Source organism: Chelon labrosus (genome assembly GCF_963514085.1).
Source record: "Chelon labrosus genome assembly, chromosome: 3".
Classification (NCBI taxonomy): domain Eukaryota; kingdom Metazoa; phylum Chordata; class Actinopteri; order Mugiliformes; family Mugilidae; genus Chelon; species Chelon labrosus.
The window spans coordinates 21170670-21191061 of NC_140339.1; the positions used below are offsets into that span (position 1 = coordinate 21170670).

Here is a 20392-nt window from a genome sequence, read left to right on the forward strand (position 1 = left end):
TTCTGCAACATGACATACCACTCTCAGGGTAAGATAAGATGAGATATTCAGGTCTATGGTAGACATACTGGGCTTTGCTGTCAGTGCTTCAGTTCCCCTGAACAGTAGCTGATGTTGCTGTCAAAGGTGATTCATTTTAATTCTGGGTGAACCTTTATGGCGTTTCTGTGAAACATTGCTTCGGATCAATAGCATTGATCCTTTTAGACATTAGAATGAGAGCTCCTGCTGTTGGCAGACCTTTTGACCTCTGACATTCATCAGCGTCCTATCATAGGGGCATGGGGAAGAAAGAGACTGAGGTGTGTACATTCACCTGGTTGGTTCATTCACTCCCATACGCTCCTGTCTGTCTGTCTGCCTGGCAGTGGGCGAGGGGACAGCAGGGCATGCTAGGTTATGGGAACAGAGAGGAGACGGTCCTGCTCTGATGTCTCTGGCTGGAGTTGTTAGCGGAAGCTGCAGTGCCAGAACCAACTCTGGCCGAGGACACGGGAAATGGGGAGATGGGTCCGCTGAGCTATGTTATCACTGGCACTCAGACTGGAGAGTGTGTGTTTGTTTATGCATGTGTGAGTATGTCTGTCAGTAACACTGACAGCGGGGGGACGACTGTCGATCCCCCCACTGTATGCATGATTTGTCCTATTCTTTACCCAGCAGCCCTGTGTAAGCAGCAGTTCTCAGGGCCAGAGGACAGTCACAGGCAGGAAGTGTCCACCGGTGTGAATGAACAGCACGGAGAAGAAGACTTTAACTCATGGTGATACATTTCAAAATTAAATTACAAGTATTACATTTCAAAATGACTTATTTAAGGACGGCAACATATTAAGAGTCTATTACCACTCTAAAGACATCCTTTAGAAATAGCTTGTACGTTGACACCAATAGATTTATTAATTTACCACAGAGACACATTAACTCCAGCTAGTTAGTATTTCAACTCCGACTTGGAGGATGACTGTTTCAAGACTACTTGCTGTGATAGTTTCACTGGCGGCCCTGTTCTACTGTGTTTGATCTCAAAAGTGTGGAAGAAACTTTTAGCCTCTGAGGCTTCGTCAGTTTGACTAGTTCCTTACTGATGTGAAAACATGACTCTTGAAGACGCAAAGCAGCTGAAGAAAATGTATTTTTGAAAAGAAATGAAATTAATAACTATTCATAAAGACATCTCTTCACGGTCAGTGTAGCGAAAAATAATAAATTAAAAAGGTTTCAGTGTATCTACCAGCATGTGAGTTGTTTTAAGATGAAAGTGAAACTATCTGCGTAGAAATAGTGAAAACTGATGCAGGAGAGTGAGACATCCTGAGTATGACTCTGGTGCTGTGCTCTGTTAGTTTTGTTAGTCTTTCTATGACCCTAAAACTCCACACAGACGTTGCATGTCCAAGATATTTTCTAAGCCGAGGAGTATTTCTCAGTGCCAATTATGCATGGATATAGATGTTTTCTGTCTGTAAAATTGGTGAAGCGCCCTTTCTAGATGCACAGAAACCACCTCTGTAGTCTTTCATGGCCTTTTTGGTTTTATGGTGTCTACTTGGATTTGTTGGGATCCTTAACGTTACATTAAAACCTGACATCTGTGGCAGATTCGCTGAAGCACAAGTCCTGGTGTAGTGGTGAGAAAAGAAGCGTCTGGTAAGGAAAGGAACAGATATCGATAGATGTAGAGTTCTTACTGACAGAAAAAAAACCCTGCCTGATCACATATACGTGTCTGGTCGTCTGGCCCTCAACTGTGTCGGCTCCCTGCCCTCACTGCCTCCTCTTCAGTGGAGATAATATGTTCAATTACACTCACAGAGATTGAGCTATTTTTACCAACCAGTGTCCTCCGGCTTCTTTACAGCACCTTTCTGCTAAAGAACTGCCTCCACGTGCTCAGAACTAAAAACAGAAACCATTAAGTAGAATAAAAACCACTGGAGGCTTCTGTTCATGTGACTTCTTTAGTGATTATGTTTTGAAACACGAACAACCCTTAGGGAAATGACTGTAATGGTGTGAAGAGAGAAGGTGCAAAACCTTTGAATTCGCTTAGTTTTATGGACTTATTTTTTATTATTGTGCAATCTAACCAACAGCGTCATCATCATCATCATCATTATCATCATTATCATCTGTACACAAAAATGAATCCACCCCTTGCAGCTGACCTGGATGCATCTTCCAGAGGGCTGGAAGCTATAACGATCATTGGATGCTCTGTTTTATGTGCAGCATTCAAATGAAACAAACTCTAAATCTTCGAAAGGCCGCATGAGGTAGTATCTTGGTGAAATGAGCCGGTGTACTGTATCCGACTGACTGTGTGTTGATTCTGGTCTGTACTTCCTGCTTTCATAACTTTAACTCACGCATCAGTGGACCTTCTTCCACTGGCCAGTCGCACTCATCAACCACTCTATCATCCAGGGGTTTCAAACACTAACAATTACCCAGTGGCTCAGTGGCTGTGAGAGAAAAGAACACACTGATTAATGTGCTTCCAAATATAATGATTATTCCTTTATTGGGAATACAAAGCCTACGGTCCCAAATATGATTCTCTAACCACTACTCTACTGCTCGCCCTCAGCTAATATTTGGCTCACAAATGCTGGAGATGATGGAGATTTCAGTTTAAGGCACAGATGCTGGATTGATCCTGGGGCCTTTTACTTGCAAAGCATGTGCTCTACCACTGAGGCAGTTGTTTCATGTCTGAGAGAAAATTTAAATCCTTCATGATTAAATAACATGCTAAGTTAAAGTTAAAAATGTCTTTACTGTTACTACTATTGATCAGATTTGATTAACAATCATCAAATGACTCTCCAGCTGTCGTCAGATCTGTCAGTCAGAGCCTGACTTCTGCATGAAGCTGGTTAATGTGAACTGCAGCAATTACAGTGTCTTAATAACCTTCATGAGCTGAGTGTCACTGCTGGCTGAGCCGTCTGTAAAACCAACTTGGAGTTATTGTTCTCACATATTCTCTCCTAACCTTGTTTGTTTTTCTGTCTAGAAGACATAATATCAGATGGAAATCACTGCTGTCGTGATGTGGAGATGTACCAAGGTCACACAAGACATCATTTCAGTAAACACTGCTCGAAATGTCCTTCCTGTAGTATCAGAGTAGATTTTATATATATAAGATTTCTCTCAATACTGATTTAAAAACTATTGAGCTTAAACTTTTTTGTAATTGATACACACATCCTGCGACAAAACCTAAAACAGAAAAACTATTGATTTATTTTTTTACGTGTTTATTTCATTGTACAAAAATCTGAGTTACATGGGAGATTAGCGCTACAGACATTTTATTGTTACAGTGTGCTCTTCAAGATTCAGCAGAGTCAACGCTAACCAGTACGAACAGAGTTTAGAAAAATACAGCTATCATTAGAAAAAAGCCTTAACATATCTAGCACAGTATGAGAAAGTCAGCTTCTGTTCAGAACGGCTGAAGTGTTAACAATGCAGAAATAAAAACACCACGGTATAAACATCTACAGGACTATTTCTATCTTTTCATCAGTTTAATGGACTGACTTATCAATGTCTTTGTTCCATTAAGTGTCTCAGTAAACCATGACAGTGAAGGAGCATGCAAAAAAGCAAGTAGAAGGCAGCTGTCATAAATACACTTGTGCTTTACCCTATGATGACAAGATGTCTGCCATGAGAAAGATCTATTAGAAAGCCCAGTGGTTCTGTAGCAAACTAGAACATCCATTCAGTCATCTTGTCCTGTGAAGAGTTGCAGGGGGGCTGGAGCCTACCCCACCTGTCACCGGGCGAGGTGTGGGGTACACCCTGGACAGGGTGCCAGTCTATCGCAGGGCTAACCACTCACACTCACAATTTAGAATCACCAATTAACCCAACGAGCATGTCTTTGAACAGTGACTGATTCAACATGAAGTATTTATGGTTATCAACCTGCTTTAGCCATCAGACATACGTTTGTCTTGCACTCCTTGTGTATGTGGGCACCAGTGTGATGATAAAATTGCTTGGCTTAAAAAAAAAAAAAAAATTTAAAAAAAAGTGTATTAAACCTATGTAGTTGTTGGTAATGCCACATAACGACAAAAATCAAAGACTTCTAACCGGATGGACTGGCTAGCTGTGGAAGCTGTAGCACGATGGTACGTTCAAAGGCTGTGGAATCAAAGTGCATTTTCAATGGCAGGTGTACACACACACATGGAAAAAAAACCCTCAGATTGTGTGTGTGTGTGTGTGTGTGTGTGTGTGTGTGTGTGTGCGTGCGTGCGTGCGTGTGTGTGTGTGCGTGCGTGTGTGTGTGAAAGCCAGACATTCAAACCGAATCTTCACACCTTCATGATCTATTAAGCTGCAGCCTTCATTTCTGGCCTCAACAAATTTACTGTCTGATCCAAAAGGTCAAACATGTCCATGGTAAATACTAGATTACACCTTCAGGGCCCTCAAACCATGACCGCTGACAAAGACAAAAAAAGACAGAACATTTTCTTGTTATTTACTTTTACACATGCGGTAATAAGTCTCAGAATCTGCTCTGAGTTACGGCAGTTTTGACTTGGCCAACAGAAAATAAGGATACATTAGGATGACTGAATGTGAATTAAACACATCTGGGCTGATTAAAATGATTGAGAGATATGCAGACATTCACCTGAGATCTCAGATTATCAACTTTGTTAATGTTCAAGAAGAAATAACTCAGGAGGACCGTAATTTATGTGACTCCTGCAGTTTTTCAGAACAATCCCAGTCAAGCAACTGTCAGGCAAATTAAATTATGATAGAAAACTCAGATTATGGAAGATTATTGCTGTATGTCGGTGTTAGGGGTGGTAGAACAATACAAACTTGAATATCTGATTTCATCTTTTGAATTAAAACTAATTAGAAAGGCTAAAATAACACACTGTATCACCATACATCTCAGTTATAATTCAGTCACACTGTGCTGTGCTCCGTCTTGTAGGCAAAGTAAAGTCTTTGAGGCACTGCAGTGGTTTGGTACATCTTCATTGACTGAACCACTTCCTTTAAAGAAAAGAGCGTCCAGATTCAGAGGCATACTTTTCACCAGTTTACATTACATCCCAAGTTGTGTGTTGTAAAGGCTGATAACAACAGGACTGTACATCTATCATGAGTGTAAACTGAGAACTGACACAGTGATCTATAATTATTTACTAAGATCAGAGGCTACTCACCTTCCAGTAAACAACAGACAAAAATTACAGTTTAGTTTCTCAGCAGCAAGTAAAAATGTTATCTGACATACCTAGAAAAGGTTATTCGTGATAACAACAAGAATGATTTCTGATTTAAATTTGTAGAGTAAAGCATTTCCTAAAGCAGATTCAGAATATGTTATAAAAAACAACATTTAACTGCTTTTTACAGTCGCAGTGGTAGTGATTATATTGGTTAAAAACTTCACCATTATATAAAATACAATCAATCTTAGTGTTAAAACTGATTACTTAAAACTTAATTTATCTGAGCTACTCTATAAAAAGAGAATTATAATAATAATCAGTAAAATGTTTTAGGTTAAAATCTTCCTAAACTGCACATGGGACACAAGTGTCAGCGTAAAATAAAAGTGAGGGATTGAAACTTCAAATTGATGATGATTTTTTTTTTTTCCCCCAATGTGGAAAATTACTAAAACAATCCTTTAATTTGAGCTCAGTTTGAATTTAAGACCCACTACCCATAGTTCACAAAGCATCTTCTACAATTCTGTTGTCATTAAATCTAACAATGTAAGTAACACCTTTTAAATGTCATTTATTTCAGTTACAGCCGATTGTTATTCAGTGTAAAACAGCAACATGGTGTCCGGGTGGTTACATCCTGGGTTTGACACAAGCCAGGGATGTTTGTTACTTGTCATAATCGTCTCTCTCCCAGTCATACCTGCCTGTCAGACCTCTTTACTTACTAAACCGTAAAGAAAAGATAATTGTCCATACAAATGGTTGTTGGGCGCTGCAAACACAGACAGGCAACTTGGGCACACCTTTTGACTTTTCAGCGTTTGGTTTCGGCGAATCTCAAATTACTGATAATGACAATCTTTCCTTTATTTGGAGAATCACAGTAGGAGAGATTTCATTGACAGGCCCAGTAAATGAAATGTTCAGTAAGCTCACGTGCTGATGTTTGAGAGCGTTGATGTGAGAAATCATCAAGAATCCACTGAAGTGTCAGTGAGCTTTGACTCGTCTTAAGTCCCTGTAGAGGGAGGAAGATCTTCCTGTTTGGGTCACTTAGTACAACATCGTCTTTGTTGTTTAGTTCGTGAGTAAAAACAGTTCATCTGGTCATTCAACCCTGATCTCAGACACCACCAATGAGACAAACGGAAAGGCCTTGGAAGAACCTTGAAGGATGGTGACTGTACTCTTTCTACTTGAGGTGTTCAATAATTGAGATGTCTCCTCTCTCAGGGTCTAGTCCGTTCATGAATGAACCACCGTTTCTGGTCAGAGGTGTTGTCGAGCCCTGCAGCATGGCCTCCTTCTCACTCTTGTCTCTTTCGTCGTTGAAATTGGCCGACATGGTCCGTTTGGGCAGCGTGAGCTCAGGTGCTGGGCAGAATCCCAGCTCTGAGGATAGTTTGCGTTTGATCGACGCGGCCCGCTGGAACTTGTCGTAGATCTCAACGCTAACACGCCGACGGGTTTCTTTAAACTCTGCAGAGACGTTAGCCGTCCACTCTGCAGCATGAGCTCGGATCTCCCCTACCTGCAAGAAGACACAGAGAGAAGACACAAAGAGTGGTGATAAGTCTCAGATTTGGGCATCAGTTATATTTTAAATGAGACAAATGACATAATTTTGTTTGAGGAAAGCTTCGAACAAAATTGTTTTGCAGAATATTTTAGTCATTTAATACCATTTAATACACTACAATGTCAAAATCCACATGTAGAGACTCATCACAGTACACATTTTCCATCTTTACTGTTTTTGATAAAATGATAAAATTAATATGGACCTCTGCTGATTTCGTCTATGCTGCAGGGCTCAGAAAATTGTATGGAGTTTGCAAAGTTTAACCATCAGACTAGAGGATGGACCTGATGCTGCAGTCAAAATATGTTGGTTTGCTGCAGGGCGACTGATTCTGTGGCTTTCGAACAGAATTAGTATGTGAATGAGAACCAAACTGGTTCCCTGTTTGTTAAAAAACAAATGCAGTAGTTAGATTAGTTAGAATGCAGTAGTTATTATGAAGATGACCACAGGTTAGTGCTTTAAAAATCTCCATTCAGTCATTCATTCATTCATCTTCTGTAACCGCTTGTCCTGTTAAGGGTCATGGGGTCTGCTGGAGCCTATGCCAGCTGTCATCGGGCGAGAGACGGGGTACACCCTGGACAGGTCTCCAGTCTATCGCAGGGCTAACACAGAGACAGACAACCATTCACACTCACATGAACACCTACGGCCAATTTAGAATCACCAATTAACCTAATGAGCATATCTCTGGACAGTGGGAGGAAGCTGGAGTACCCAGAGAGAGCCCACGCAGACACAGGGAGAACATGCAAACTCCACACAGAAAGGCCCAGTCAGCCCATGGATTCAAACCTGGGACCTTCTCGCTGTGAGGCATCAGTGTTAACCACCTCGCCACTGTGCTGCCCTAAAAATCTCCAAAGACACATATCGTCATTTACACTCAGTATCTTCAAAGTTTAAACTTTCGAAGAAAGAAAAAGAAACTGAGCGTGAGTGAAGTGGAGAGGGATGATATTACTGACCAGGAAGTTGAGTCAATTACATTAAAGCAACGTATCTGCAACTAAACAGGACATCAATTCATCATCCATGGAAAATCTTACACGCACACACAACTGAGTACGTCATAAAATAGCCAAATAGTCATCATGTGTATATTACTGGGGAACACTGACAACATCACTGTGTTTCAGAATGCAAGACACATCTTTAATGTCTCTTTCAAAACAGAAATATATGAATGATAATGAAATGAACTCATCTGTCTAGATGGCTTGGTTGTAAAACAGCTGGCTTGAATCACGTGTATGCTGATCAACTGGGATTTTCACACACGACCACCTCTAGGGTTTACAGAAAGTGGTCTGAAAAGGCTCAAGGCTCAAAGACATGCATCATTTAGGCCCTGACTACATTTAGTGACAGGTGGGTGCTAGCTGTCTGCCTCAGCATCACTCACGTTACATCTCTTTGCCCACTTTTAAATTAACCAGGAGTCAGGAGGAGTCAGCCACAGCCAAGATAGTGTCACCCACATTATTTCAAAATCACTCATCAGAAATAATATGTGTAAAATCTCAAAAGGGTTGGTCGACAGAACAGTAACTTGAATAAGAACTCATTATAATTAAGCTACAGCAGGAACAGTCTGACCAGAATTAAGCAACAGAAGATTGAACATTTCCAAGTCTGATGAGTCTCTTCTGCTGCGGCATTCAGATCCATCCTGCCTTATATCAACAATTCAGGTCGTAATAAGATATAAAGGACCACAGCGTGCCCATCTTCTAGTGGTTAATGTCAACAGGATAATGAATTCAATCACAGTCAGAGATTGGTGAAAACTATTTATATCATAAAGACGCTGCACAATAATCTGATGTGTTCCCAACACATTGTTAAATCTACACCATAAACAATTAAAGTGGTTCTGAACCGGGTACCAATAAGGTGCAGAGGTGTTTAATCAGGATTTGAACTGCATGTGCCTTAATAGTCCACTGACATGCTTTAATTATTACCTAACACCTCAGTTGAAAGTTGCTATTCTGTACCCGTCCAGACAAAAAATGAACAATGTTCAAGACACCGATAATGTCTCTATTGCTAACTGTATCACAGCGACCGATGATCACAACACACACACATTCACAGGCCAGTGAGATTATCATGTGCCACAGCAGGACTTCAGCATGAAAACCCAAGGGGAGTTCTTTCTCTCTCTCTCTCTCTCGCTCTTTCTCTCTCGCTCACACACACACACACACACACACACACCCGCATAAAGATGAAAACCAGCTTCGTTCAACTAATTATGTTTAACAAATGGTGACACTGTGTCACGTCATCATGTCATTGTGTCATCGTGTTCCTGTCCCCTGAAACTGGAGAAGATGTGTCACAATCCTTATTCATGCTTAACGCAGACATCTAATTATCACGAGGGCAGCATTATCTGGAGGGGAACCTCAGCATTGTTTTATGAAGTGCTGAAAACTGCCAGATGTTCTTTTTTGGAAACATAAATGTAATTCATTGCCTGCGTTATATTTAGAGACAGTTCTGCATTCATTTTATGACGGGAACATGATCACACATCGTCCAAATGAGCTCCCTCTCTCCCTCTGGAGAAGATCACAGTAATATCCTAAGACTGTGTTTGGATGGCAGAGAGTCGATTGGATTAGAAAACAGTCATATCATTGAAATGAAGTTAAGCAGAGGGCAAAAGTTGAGGTGGGGATATGGCAATGTAACCAGGGAGCCTTGCGTAACCTGTGTCACTGTACTGAAAAAGAGACCGGTGACGGGAAGCGATAAAGAGGTATGCATGACGTACCTCTTCTTTTGTCCTCTTGGAGATGACTCTGAACCAGTCTCCTATCATGCTGAGGATTGCAGCGAAGTAAGCCAGACCCACCAGAATCCAGAACCATACAACTGGTTTATAGTAGTCCATGTATTCTATTTCTGACCCACCTGGAGACATGGACACAGGGTGAGGAATATGGGCATGATGTAGAGAAACAGACAGCCTCAAAGTGTGTGTTTACATTCATCACTAGCTGTTTTCGCACCTGCCACAAAATCCCCAAATCCAATGGTAGTCAAGGTGATGACCACGAAGTAAAGGGACTCCAGCGCAGACCAGCCCTCGATATGTTTGAAGATGGCTGCTGGGAGAGCCACAAACAAGAGGCAGCCGAACAAGACGAACAGCAGGGTGGATATGACCCGGATCTTTGTCTGACTGATGTCCCAGTGCTGAAGGAGGGAGAGACAATTTATTTAACTGCTCACCAAAATTGATTGTGTGTCTGCAAGCAGGCCCAGGATCATGTATCATCTAAGAGAGACTCCAGACAGCGGTAGATACTTTATTTACTCATTACTCAACTACTACTAAACTCATTAATATTCCTAATCATCCTGCATTCAAAAAACTGAATTGACAGATTCTTGGTTACTGTATAAGATGCATTTTTTGCTTTAACTCTTTGAGTTTGTGGCACATGGGTGTAGTGGTTAGCGCTGACTAAATTGACCCTGGATGTGAGTGTGAATGGCTGTATGTCTCTCTGTGTTATAGACTGGTGTCCTGTACCCTGCCCCTCACTCAGTAACAGCCGGGATAGACTTCAGCCGCCCTGCGACCATCTAGAGGATTAGCGGTTACAGATAATTAAGGAAGGAATGGCTGAGATGGAGCTTGTTTTTACACAGTAGGTGCTTATTCCTGTCGATGAGGACAAAACATTTGAGGGGTAGTGAGATGATTATATGGGGTGCTGAAGTGTTTCCAGCCTAGTCTCTAATGTTTGTATTTTAAAATTAAAATATCTAAGAATTCTGCAGTGGAAATGATGTCTTCACTGGAACCGTTAAACTTTCATGAACAGCTGACACATGCGGACAGTCACGTTGAAATCTGTCATTCTGTGTCTTTGTCCAACACTGAATTGTAACTTGATGTCAACCAAGGTGAATGTTTGTAGAAGTTGTCTCTGCAAGATGAAAAACCAAGGGATCACCAGAATCATTAGGCTTCATCGCCTGGTAAACCATTAAAGTCTGCACAGTCCAATCCATTGCAGAGTTGTTATTTTTTAAGGATCACCACAACGATCTGACAGCTATAAAGCACACTGCTGAAGGGAAACTGTTTTTTAAAGTGAAATGTTAAAACAGCCTGACCCTGTAAGCAGTAATGGTGTTATTCCATAAATTGCTCCCTGGGGCACAGTAGAAAAGAAAAGACATTCACTGAGGATAATGCCAAACAATCTGCAGAGAGCAATAAGGCTTTCACAAACACACACGCTCACACAATGAACTTTTGTCCCCTTCTTCTTAATCATAATATTCATTACTAAGTCCCTCGGGTGCCTTGAGAGCAGCCGAGGGAACAAATCATTCTAAAGTACATTTCTCTTTTCAGATTTCTTCTCATTTCATTCAAGACCACAAAGCAAATTCCTACTTGAAACTACTTAAACTTTGAAAACCTGGCCACAAATGGGCTTTGTTCATCTGGGATCTAAGCTGTAGCATTTTGGTGAGTATTTAAAAGACTGCAAACACAAACACAAAATCAATGACACAAATCTTTAACTCCCACTGTGGCAACTCATGTCTAATAAAAGCTTCAAAAAATAAGAAGGACTCACCTCTGATGGTGGCGATCAACAAATCCAGTGAGGTACAATATGTGAGCTGACTCAACCATCTGAACTAAAAGAGGTCCATGGAAATTTGTGTGGTGCAAAATTATATTATATTAGACCTTAACGTCTGCGTCAGTACTCTTTGACAAATATAATCCATGTAACCACAAAACTAAAATTAAATTTTGGAGGTTTTACAATAGTTTAGGATTTAATTAATAATTCTCACTCTTAGTATATGCTTTGGTTTGGTAAGTGCATGTTACAATAGATATAAATAGATATTTTTGATGAATAGGAATTAAAAGAGATAATTTGCTGTAAATTATTCAGCGTTGCCTGCAGTCCATAAACCTGTATGCACTCTCATTTGTGTGTCTGGGGAATCTGTCTGTCCAGCTGTACCTCTGTAGCGTATTTTGTGTTGACGAGACTGCACGTGTCACTCACCACAAACATTTTCTCCACTTTGGCAATGCCCTTGCCGAATATGGTGCCAAGCTGATCTCCAACACCAGCCAAAAGGAAGCCAAACAGTGGGATCCCCAGCAGCGCATAGACGATACAGAATATTCTTCCGCCTTCAGTGTGGGGAGAGGTGTTCCCAAAGCCTGCACAGAGGACAGTTAGAAACAGGGATTACATCACCAGTGACTCAATGATATCTTGCTCTTGCTCTTATGTGCAGGAGAAACATGAATGGTGAAAGAATGTCATTATGAAGAGACACAACTGACCACTGATCAACATGCATGCACAGTAATTTAAAGTATGGCAATGGTAAGTGATCTGGTTTGACTACAGCCAGGAAACAGATGTAGAACAATTGACAGAAGAATATCTCTCCACTTTCCACAGAAGTAAGCCACATAACTGCATTTAAAGCCTTCTCCACACAAATGCAAACATGTAATACAAATTAAGACCACACATTAAACAAATACATTTATGCCCACAATAAGTTTTACTGGGGAGTGGTTCTTTTGACCTGACAGACGGTGTAAACATAAATATCCCTTGCATGAGTGTTTCTCTGTGTGTTTCCTACCGATGGTTGTGATGACAGTCCCAGCAAAGAAGAAGGCAGAGCTCAGGTCCCACAGGCTGCTGTGGTTGGTCAGCGTTCCTCCAGGGTTCACTCCTGACCGGATAGCAGACACAACTTGCTGGACGGGAGGAGAAGGGGAGAGAACAAATTCAAATTATCAAAAGATCACACATTTTGTCACCTAGTCACTGCTGTGACTGAAACTTTGAAGCAGTTTCACAAGAACGGTAATGTGTTTCCCCGGCTTCACTCATGACTTAAAGATGGAAATATTGCAATATTGTGAGAGAGGCAAAAATCTGGTGAATATATGTGTCCAGGAAGGTTTTCTAGTTCACAGCACCAACAACAAAGGTAACAAACTCTCAGTGGCTGTAAAGCTGTAGGAGCTGTCCATGGTCCTGAAACCAATGCCGCTGTGCAGAATGAACATGTTTACGTTTGAATATATAATTTTACAGTGAGGTCACTCTCACCTTAACCAGCTCCTCCAGCTGGCTTTGGTTAACACACGAGTGTCTGGACAGGAACTCCAACTTCTTGGTCAGGATGGCCAAACGCTGAGCACTAAGAAAGAGGAAGAAAGTTGTAATGAGAAATCACCCTGTCTTTGTATTTCAAAAATAAGAAATAATGGTTGGCATTACACAGTGATGACTTTGGTTTAAACTGCGTGAAAATAAATATACTGTGGGGCTCATTTCTATGTTGTTGATTAAATTAAATAACATCTGTCATTTGTAACCATTTGTTTACTGCAGTGCACTGCATGTCTCTGACTTAAAGATTGAAACTATGGACGCCCAACAATTGAACCCTGTGGAGCTCCACATGGTCCCTTTAACAGATGATATAGAAAAGTGCCATTTAAGTCAGTAAAAATTGAATAAAAAATGCAATTAGACATGTGTAGATTGAATAAAGATAACTTTCAGAATAATGTCTAATACCTGTCGTTTGACTGGCACTGAGGAAGTGCCTGATAGATATGACAGCAGATGGACAGGATGACATGGGTATGATGGGTAAGTGGTGGATGGATGACTTGAGGCAGACAGACAAGCAGACGTGCTTTTAACCTGCCTACCTCTCATGAGGCTGCTCCAGGGATCTGAAGACTGCTGCTCCCATCACCAGGTACAGAACCACCAAAAGAAAGATGGCTGACACCGTCTTCCACTTCATCACTGTGGCAACCACCTGCAACACTTCAACTGATCAACATACATACATACAGGAGGAGTCTAATTTATAAAAACAGTTTTCTCACTATGGAATAAATACCTTATGAATTTTTTTTACAAATCACTTTGTCAGTCTGGGTTTCCATTTTTTCTCTCACCTCGCTGTCCTCCCGAGGAGTCAGTGTGATTGGCTTTGTGGAGAAAGAGAGGCGGGGCTTAGTGTTGTGAGTGGCGGATTTAGGGTCCAATAAGTCTGGAGCTGCCACTGTCAGGGGAAATGAGAAAATGGCTTTGAATTTTTTTTCCCCCACATACTTTTCCCCCTGCCTGTCTCTGCTCACATGCACCGGTCTACACATTTAGCTGTTAATTTTAGAAATCCTTATGAATAAATCATCAACGAGCCCTTTGAGTGGCCTTCAATTCCTGACACTGGATGGTGAAAGCATGAATCAGGCCCTGGTGGTTATTTTAGTTTCATAAGAGGATGGATTTAGTGAGCGTATGAGTGTTACAAGTGTTAATAAGACAAATAAATAAGAAAACGATGAAGTGTGAAGTGAATATGGAGTCAAGATAGAAAATTAAATGTTAAAACCAGATGTCCAGTTTACAATGGGCATCATAATCAGAGAAAATTTGTATTATATCATCAGTTTTGCATGTTCAGTCTGTGAGCGGTTAAAGACGTCACAGTAGAGATGCCAGCGTTGTGTCACAATGAGTTTCTACAGCTTGCTCAAATATTCATTCATTCATTCATTCATTTTCTGTAACTGCTCGTCCTCTTCAGGGTTGCAGGAGGGCTGGAGCCTATCCCAGCTGTCTTTGGGCAAGAAGCGGCGTGCACAATGGACAGGTTTCAGGGTTAACGCAGAGAGACAGACAACCATTCACACTCACATTCACACCTACGGTCAATTTAGAATCACCAGTGAACCTAATGAGCATGTCTTTGGATGGTGGGAGGAAGCCAGAGTACATGGAGTGAACCCACGCAGACACAGGGAGAACATGTAAACTCCACACAGAAAGGCCCAGTCCAAACCCAGAACCTTCTTGCTGTGAGGCATCAGTATTAACCACCACGCCACTTGATTACAAAAAGGTGGAAACATATCAGTGCTGTTGAATTTTTATGATGCCATTGTTAAATAGTCTGAAAATCATAAATAAGAATATTTAAATGATGACAGATATTCCCTTGATGTTGTCACAAATGTGAAATACAAATCTGTCAGACACCGTTAAGACACTTATTAACATATTTAATGTCTTCTTTACATCATACATGAGTTTAGATGTGAGATGAATGACAGGTGAGAGATCAGCAAAGAGAAAGAGAAGGAGAAGAGGAGAATTTATTTTACTATTTTACCATAAACTCTAAAACTTTTAAGGACATTTCAATAGTTAAAGTACCATTCAAACAAGCAGTTAAAAACAAAGGTGGCACAATTTGTTTGACAGTTCCATTGAGATGTGAATATACCAAATTTTAATTAGGACAAGACTGAAAGATTTAAAGCGCTCCAGATGATTACCTTTCACATTAAGCAAACTGTGCCCTACCGTACCTCTATATATCTATTGATTGTCTTATGTTCCCTTGTGTGATCAGAATATGATATTACTATGAATATTGTGAATATTATTATTTCAGAAATATTTTGTCTGGCAAGTTGGAATGATTTAGATTTAAAAAAACAAAACAAAAAAAAACACGAATTTAATACAGATGGAAAACTGAGACAAGTGGAACAAGATTTTCATGAGCTTCAAGAATACATATGAACTTTGCATTTCCAGTGTTGTGCTGAAAACCGAAAAGGTGACATAGATGGAGGGATGTGACATGCAGCTAGTTTGAAATGTGAGCAGTTAGACAAAAAATTGTAGGCTATGTTATGAAGAAGTTGCAGGATAACCTCTCTGTCTCCTCAACAGTATCTCATACATGGTATATGGCAATGATTCCATCTGTACTTACTTCTTGTTGTTGCCTATCCGATGCCCTCCGCTCTCCTACTCTCCTCATCCGAGGCTCTCACTGCGTTTAGGGGAATCTTTCCTCCTCTGCGCGTCTCCTCCCTGCGGTGCTGAAGCGGGGGGACGAACAGGCGCTCCGTGTTCCTTCTCTTCTCTACTTTTACCGCCGATCGGACACTGATGCTGTGCCCGCGTTGCGTGTCCTCGCCTGCACCTGTCACTGCAAAGAGCTTTCTCTGGTGTTTCTCTGTGTAGCCTCTCTCCTGTTTGGGTCCGCTTGGCTCCGCTGCGTCCTGGCTTTTGAGCGCACCGGTGGAGCGGTGGAAGGAGGAGGAGAGGGGTGGAGAAAGGACTGAGGGGTGGGAGTGCAGCATACACATGAGAGTGGGCTCAGAGTGTGACTCCATAAACTTGTCCACTAAGCCAAATGACGAGCGTTTGATTTGGTTTCTATATCTCTCCCATGTTCTCCCACCACACAGCTAACAATAAAATGTCACATGAGGGAACTATAGGGCACAGAATCAGCATCAGAATGACAGAGTTTCTGGATTATCTAAAACCAAAGTGAAATATTTTGACATCAGATCTTGTTGGTGTAACTAGATGACAAGCAGTTATGGTGAAAAAGGAGAAAGAAGGAAACGGAGGTGGAGAGGAGAGCAGTGATACAGAATTCTATTCAATTCAGCATCAATTCAATTTTAACTAATAATCAACATTTGTCCAAATTATCTCAAGATGCTATACAGAACCCAGTTGACAAGGAAAAAGGGTAAAAACCTTGAGCAGAACACAGCAAAGGAAGAGAGGGAGAGAAAGAGAGAAAGAGGGAGGAGGGACAGAAGACAATGGGTGTATTCACTGTAGAAACACTTAGTGAGTATACAGAGGGCTCATAAAGTTATTTTTATAAGAATAAATTTATAGAGCAAAAACATCATGTCACTGACAACTAGTAATTCCATTACAGGTGAGTTGGCTGGCGTAATGATGCTAGTATGTGAGGTATCGTTAAGACCGATGGAGAGCTATGCACAATATTTAAGTAGAACTAGAAAACCGTGAGCTCAGTGTTTTAGAAAAATCTGATTGGTTCTGGTCCAGTTTTAGTCTTCTAGAGACAGATTAGACACTCCTGAACCACTGCTGTCCCAAGATGTAGCTCTTACAGATCGCTTCAGATGATCCAATGACTCCCTGTTACAAGTTACATAAACTGGGAACAGTTGAGCATCTTAGATTGTTTTGTTTGAATTATTATTAGAGGCATTAGTAGGAATAAAACTGCTCAACCTTTTGCAGTGAAATCTAATTTACATGTTAGAGCCCACTGACATTTTACCTGCTGTTGCGATGGACTGAAATGTTACTTTCTATAATAATAATAATAATAATGTGAATCCCTAAATGATGATTTGTGTGGACTATGGGTCAGTACTGGTGTCATGTGAGGCTGACTGTGCCTTGAATATGCAGTCATCTATCTCTGCCTGCAGGATGAGAATCGGGATGCTTCATTGTACTTCCCACTGGAAAACAAAATGAGCCATGATTGGGCATGTGTGTTTGTACGATATGGGACTGTACTGTGTAAATGGAAATTTCTAAATGTTTAAACAGCATGCTGCTGTAAACCAGATCTGAATGAGGACAACGCTGCTTCGCTACCGTACTCATTACCTGCAAACAGACACGTCTTATTATCTTAAGGATATTGACTTACATATATTGTCGTGGTCACAAACATCTTATTTTATTTGTGTTTTGTTGTTGTTCTGGATAGATCAGAATTATTTTTAGACCAAATGAGAGGAGAAGATGCCTCTCATAAATGGGTGGATGTTTGCGTGACTCAAAGTGATTAAAAGAAAGTCAATAGTTTAATCAGTCAACCAGTCAGTTTCATCTAGGACAGTGCATGTTAGTTTCCAGTATAGATGAATATCTACAGGTGGTAATAAGATAAGAGAGGACTGAACCAGTTTCATTGACATGGAACCTATTAGGTAACCAGGCAGAAATAGGCTCATTTTATAAAGGGAAGTCAGTGCCCCTAAGTAACATTGACTGAAGTGTCAAATATTGGCTCCTCTGCAGGGAGTCAGTCTCCATTTTTTCCCCGCACCCTCTGATTGAATCTAAATCTGTGAGCTTCCTGAGGTGAAGACTGTGGATTGCTGTGAGTTGGTGTGGATAAATCAAGCGGCTAATTAAGGCCCTGAAGGTGCAGAGGCAAAAAAAAAAATAAAAAAAGTATTTTTTTTCCCAGCAGCTTTCCAGGGGTCATCTGTCAAATATGTATGTTTACTGAAAACATGAAACTTTTTTAAAAATGTGTCAGTCAGCAAAGAACTCCATCCAGTATCATCCATCTCCCATGCTCCATTGGGCTTTCTCTCCTTCTATTCTTTTATTTTTTTGGTCCTCCCACTCTCTCCATTTGTCTCTCTCGGTCTCTCAGACCCTGATGAGAAATTAATAGCAGTTCAAATGTTCGTGTTTCCACCTCATGAGTCCGACATGTACTCATTAATTACACGCCTATTTATCCAGCTAAACTTAGATACCGCGTGTGTGTGTGTGGCTTCCCTGACTGAGTCCGTGTGGGTTGTTGCTGCATGTGTTCGTGTGTCACTGTAAGTCGCATGCTAACAAGCACCTGTAGTTTTTGTGTATATAACATTGTCTGCGTATGTGGTGGCGGAGATGATGGGGGTTGTGTAGGTGTGTTTGAGAGAGAGAGAGCATAACCAAAGTGTCACAGTCTCTCCTCACCTGTCAAGATGTGTCCACATGTCCGCGGCAGGTAGACCAAATGAGGCTTGTCCCAGTTCTCTTACACTGAGCAGTAGTTGGATCCACAGCTACTGTATGTACTGTAAGTATGAATGCACTTGAAGCTTTGTGACACATTTTATGCTGTATGTAAAAGTACTTAGTTCCACTGAGCACAGGTGGTTGAGCTTTTTTTTTCATGTGCCTCTTTAAAAACATGAATCTGCTGGTGAATCAGTGGAGCTTGTCACTGCATTGTAACACAGTCAGTCTATTCTGATAACTCAGTCATAAATACGAGTCTGATGAGCTATTGACCTTGCGTATTCTGCTTGTTTGGGCTAGTTTTTAACTAAACTGCATTTGAGTGATGAATCGGTCGCTTCGCTTAAGTGACCAGACCGCATCAACTGAGTTAACTAATCTTTATCTAAGCTTAACAAAGTTATAGAAACCAGCAAAGTGAGTCCCACTTCTGTTATTTAACTAGTCACTATGCTAATCAATATCCTGTTTCAGACTGGAAGGGCTAATCGTTGCTGGCTTGGTCTCTTCCACCGTTTCAGTCTCCTCGTGCCAAGAAGTTTAACACTGTTCACACTTTCAGCATTCTTAAGAGAAGTTCCTATGCACCTATAAAACACAGAGGATCCTTTGAGTTTTAGATCTAAATATTAATTAATTCATTCATTTTCTGTAACCGCTTGTCCTCTGGAGGGTCGTGGGAAGCCTAGCCCAGCTGTCACTGGGAGAGAGGTGGGCCACACCCTGGACAGGTCATAAGTCCATCACAGGGCTGAATCTAAATATAAAGTTGTTATTTTGCAAAAACTCCTTTAAAATGTGCCTGCATTATCACAACGTATAACAGAAAATCCATGTGATCAAGTGTAAACCTGTGTAAATCTCTTATGTAATGTCATTACATTGTCTGACCCTTTTAGTCTTCAAATTGTTTAGCTGAAAATAGTTCTGAAAATACTTTTTGTGAGCCCAGAATAATCTGTTATGAACATACTTCTTCATTTTCTGTTAGTCAGATCTTTTATAAGTCTGCTCCACACTCGGTGGTCCTGACAAACACTTGATAAAAATATTATTTCAGTTGCGTTTTACGTGCTGCGTGTGTGTCTGTGAGTCCTGTCTCGTGCTGCGGCAGATCGTTTCAAAACTGACTGCTTAATGATAGCAGTCAGTCTGGTGAGGGATAATCAGTGATGCTCATGCTCAGTCACAGTCAATTTACACAGCAGTGACCAAATATAGAACTCTCATTTCAGATTATTTTCCCATCATTTGTTATCGGTGATATGCAGTCTGTCTGAAGGGTAAAAATAATAGCAATGCAAACATTCTCCTGCTATGAAGTGATATCTTGTTTCAGTGAACTCATTAAAAACTGGTGGTCTGCTGATGTGAAAACAGGACGTCACAGGAACGGTATATTTTCGCTGAACACTGTTAGTTTTACAATTTTGTAGCTCATGAAACCTGATGAATCGTGTAGACCTTTAATCATGAAATGAACTAAGAAAAACAACAACAACATCAGCACCACAGCATCTTCGTGTCCGAGTGGTGATTTTTTAAATTGTATGCAGCTGTATTTGTATTAATTTATCAAACATTGTCGTCCCGTTCAGATGCAACAAGCATGCATCTTTCTATACCCAGTCTAAAATGAATCACTCAAATTCTGACTTTTTTAAACACAAACTGATTTTAGCTCAAAATGCTTTCACAGACTGGTGGAAAACCAAAGGACAATATGGACTAGAACAAAGAACATTAGATAACTAGTTCAATGACCATTATGTAATGGCAAACTTCAATCATTTACTTTATTTTTATCAAATTCAGCGTAGTTTCTTTCTGTTGGCTGCATCCCAAACATTGTTAATGATTTTGATGGATGGATGGCAACAAAAAGTTTGAGAACCACAGCATTCATCTCAAAACACAGTAGGACAGAA

At 40.7% G+C, this 20392-nt stretch overlaps 1 protein-coding gene across 1 annotated transcript; it reads right to left on the minus strand.

Moving 5' to 3' along the window:
- Positions 1 to 5831: 5831 nt before the first annotated feature.
- LOC311510040 (potassium channel subfamily K member 2-like) lies at positions 5832 to 13668 on the minus strand. The gene is made up of 7 exons (XM_084574967.1): positions 13556 to 13668; positions 12945 to 13035; positions 12469 to 12586; positions 11871 to 12031; positions 9834 to 10020; positions 9596 to 9735; positions 5832 to 6756 (listed from the first exon to the last, which is right to left on the minus strand). Exons 1-7 carry the CDS (start codon positions 13651 to 13653, stop codon positions 6418 to 6420), a joined length of 1134 nt encoding a protein of 377 aa, XP_084431093.1. The 5' UTR covers positions 13654 to 13668; the 3' UTR covers positions 5832 to 6417.
- Positions 13669 to 20392: the final 6724 nt, after the last annotated feature.

Coding starts and splice junctions, on each gene's coding strand:
- LOC311510040 (XM_084574967.1), bottom strand. CDS start 13,653: ATGAAGTGGAAGACGGTGTCAGCCATCTTTCTTTTGGTGGTTCTGTAC. Junction 12,032..12,468: donor GACTGTCATCACAACCATCG/GTAGGAAACACA, acceptor TCCTCTGTGCAG/GCTTTGGGAACACCTCTCCC. Junction 10,021..11,870: donor AAGTGGAGAAAATGTTTGTG/GTGAGTGACACG, acceptor TCCCTCCTTCAG/CACTGGGACATCAGTCAGAC.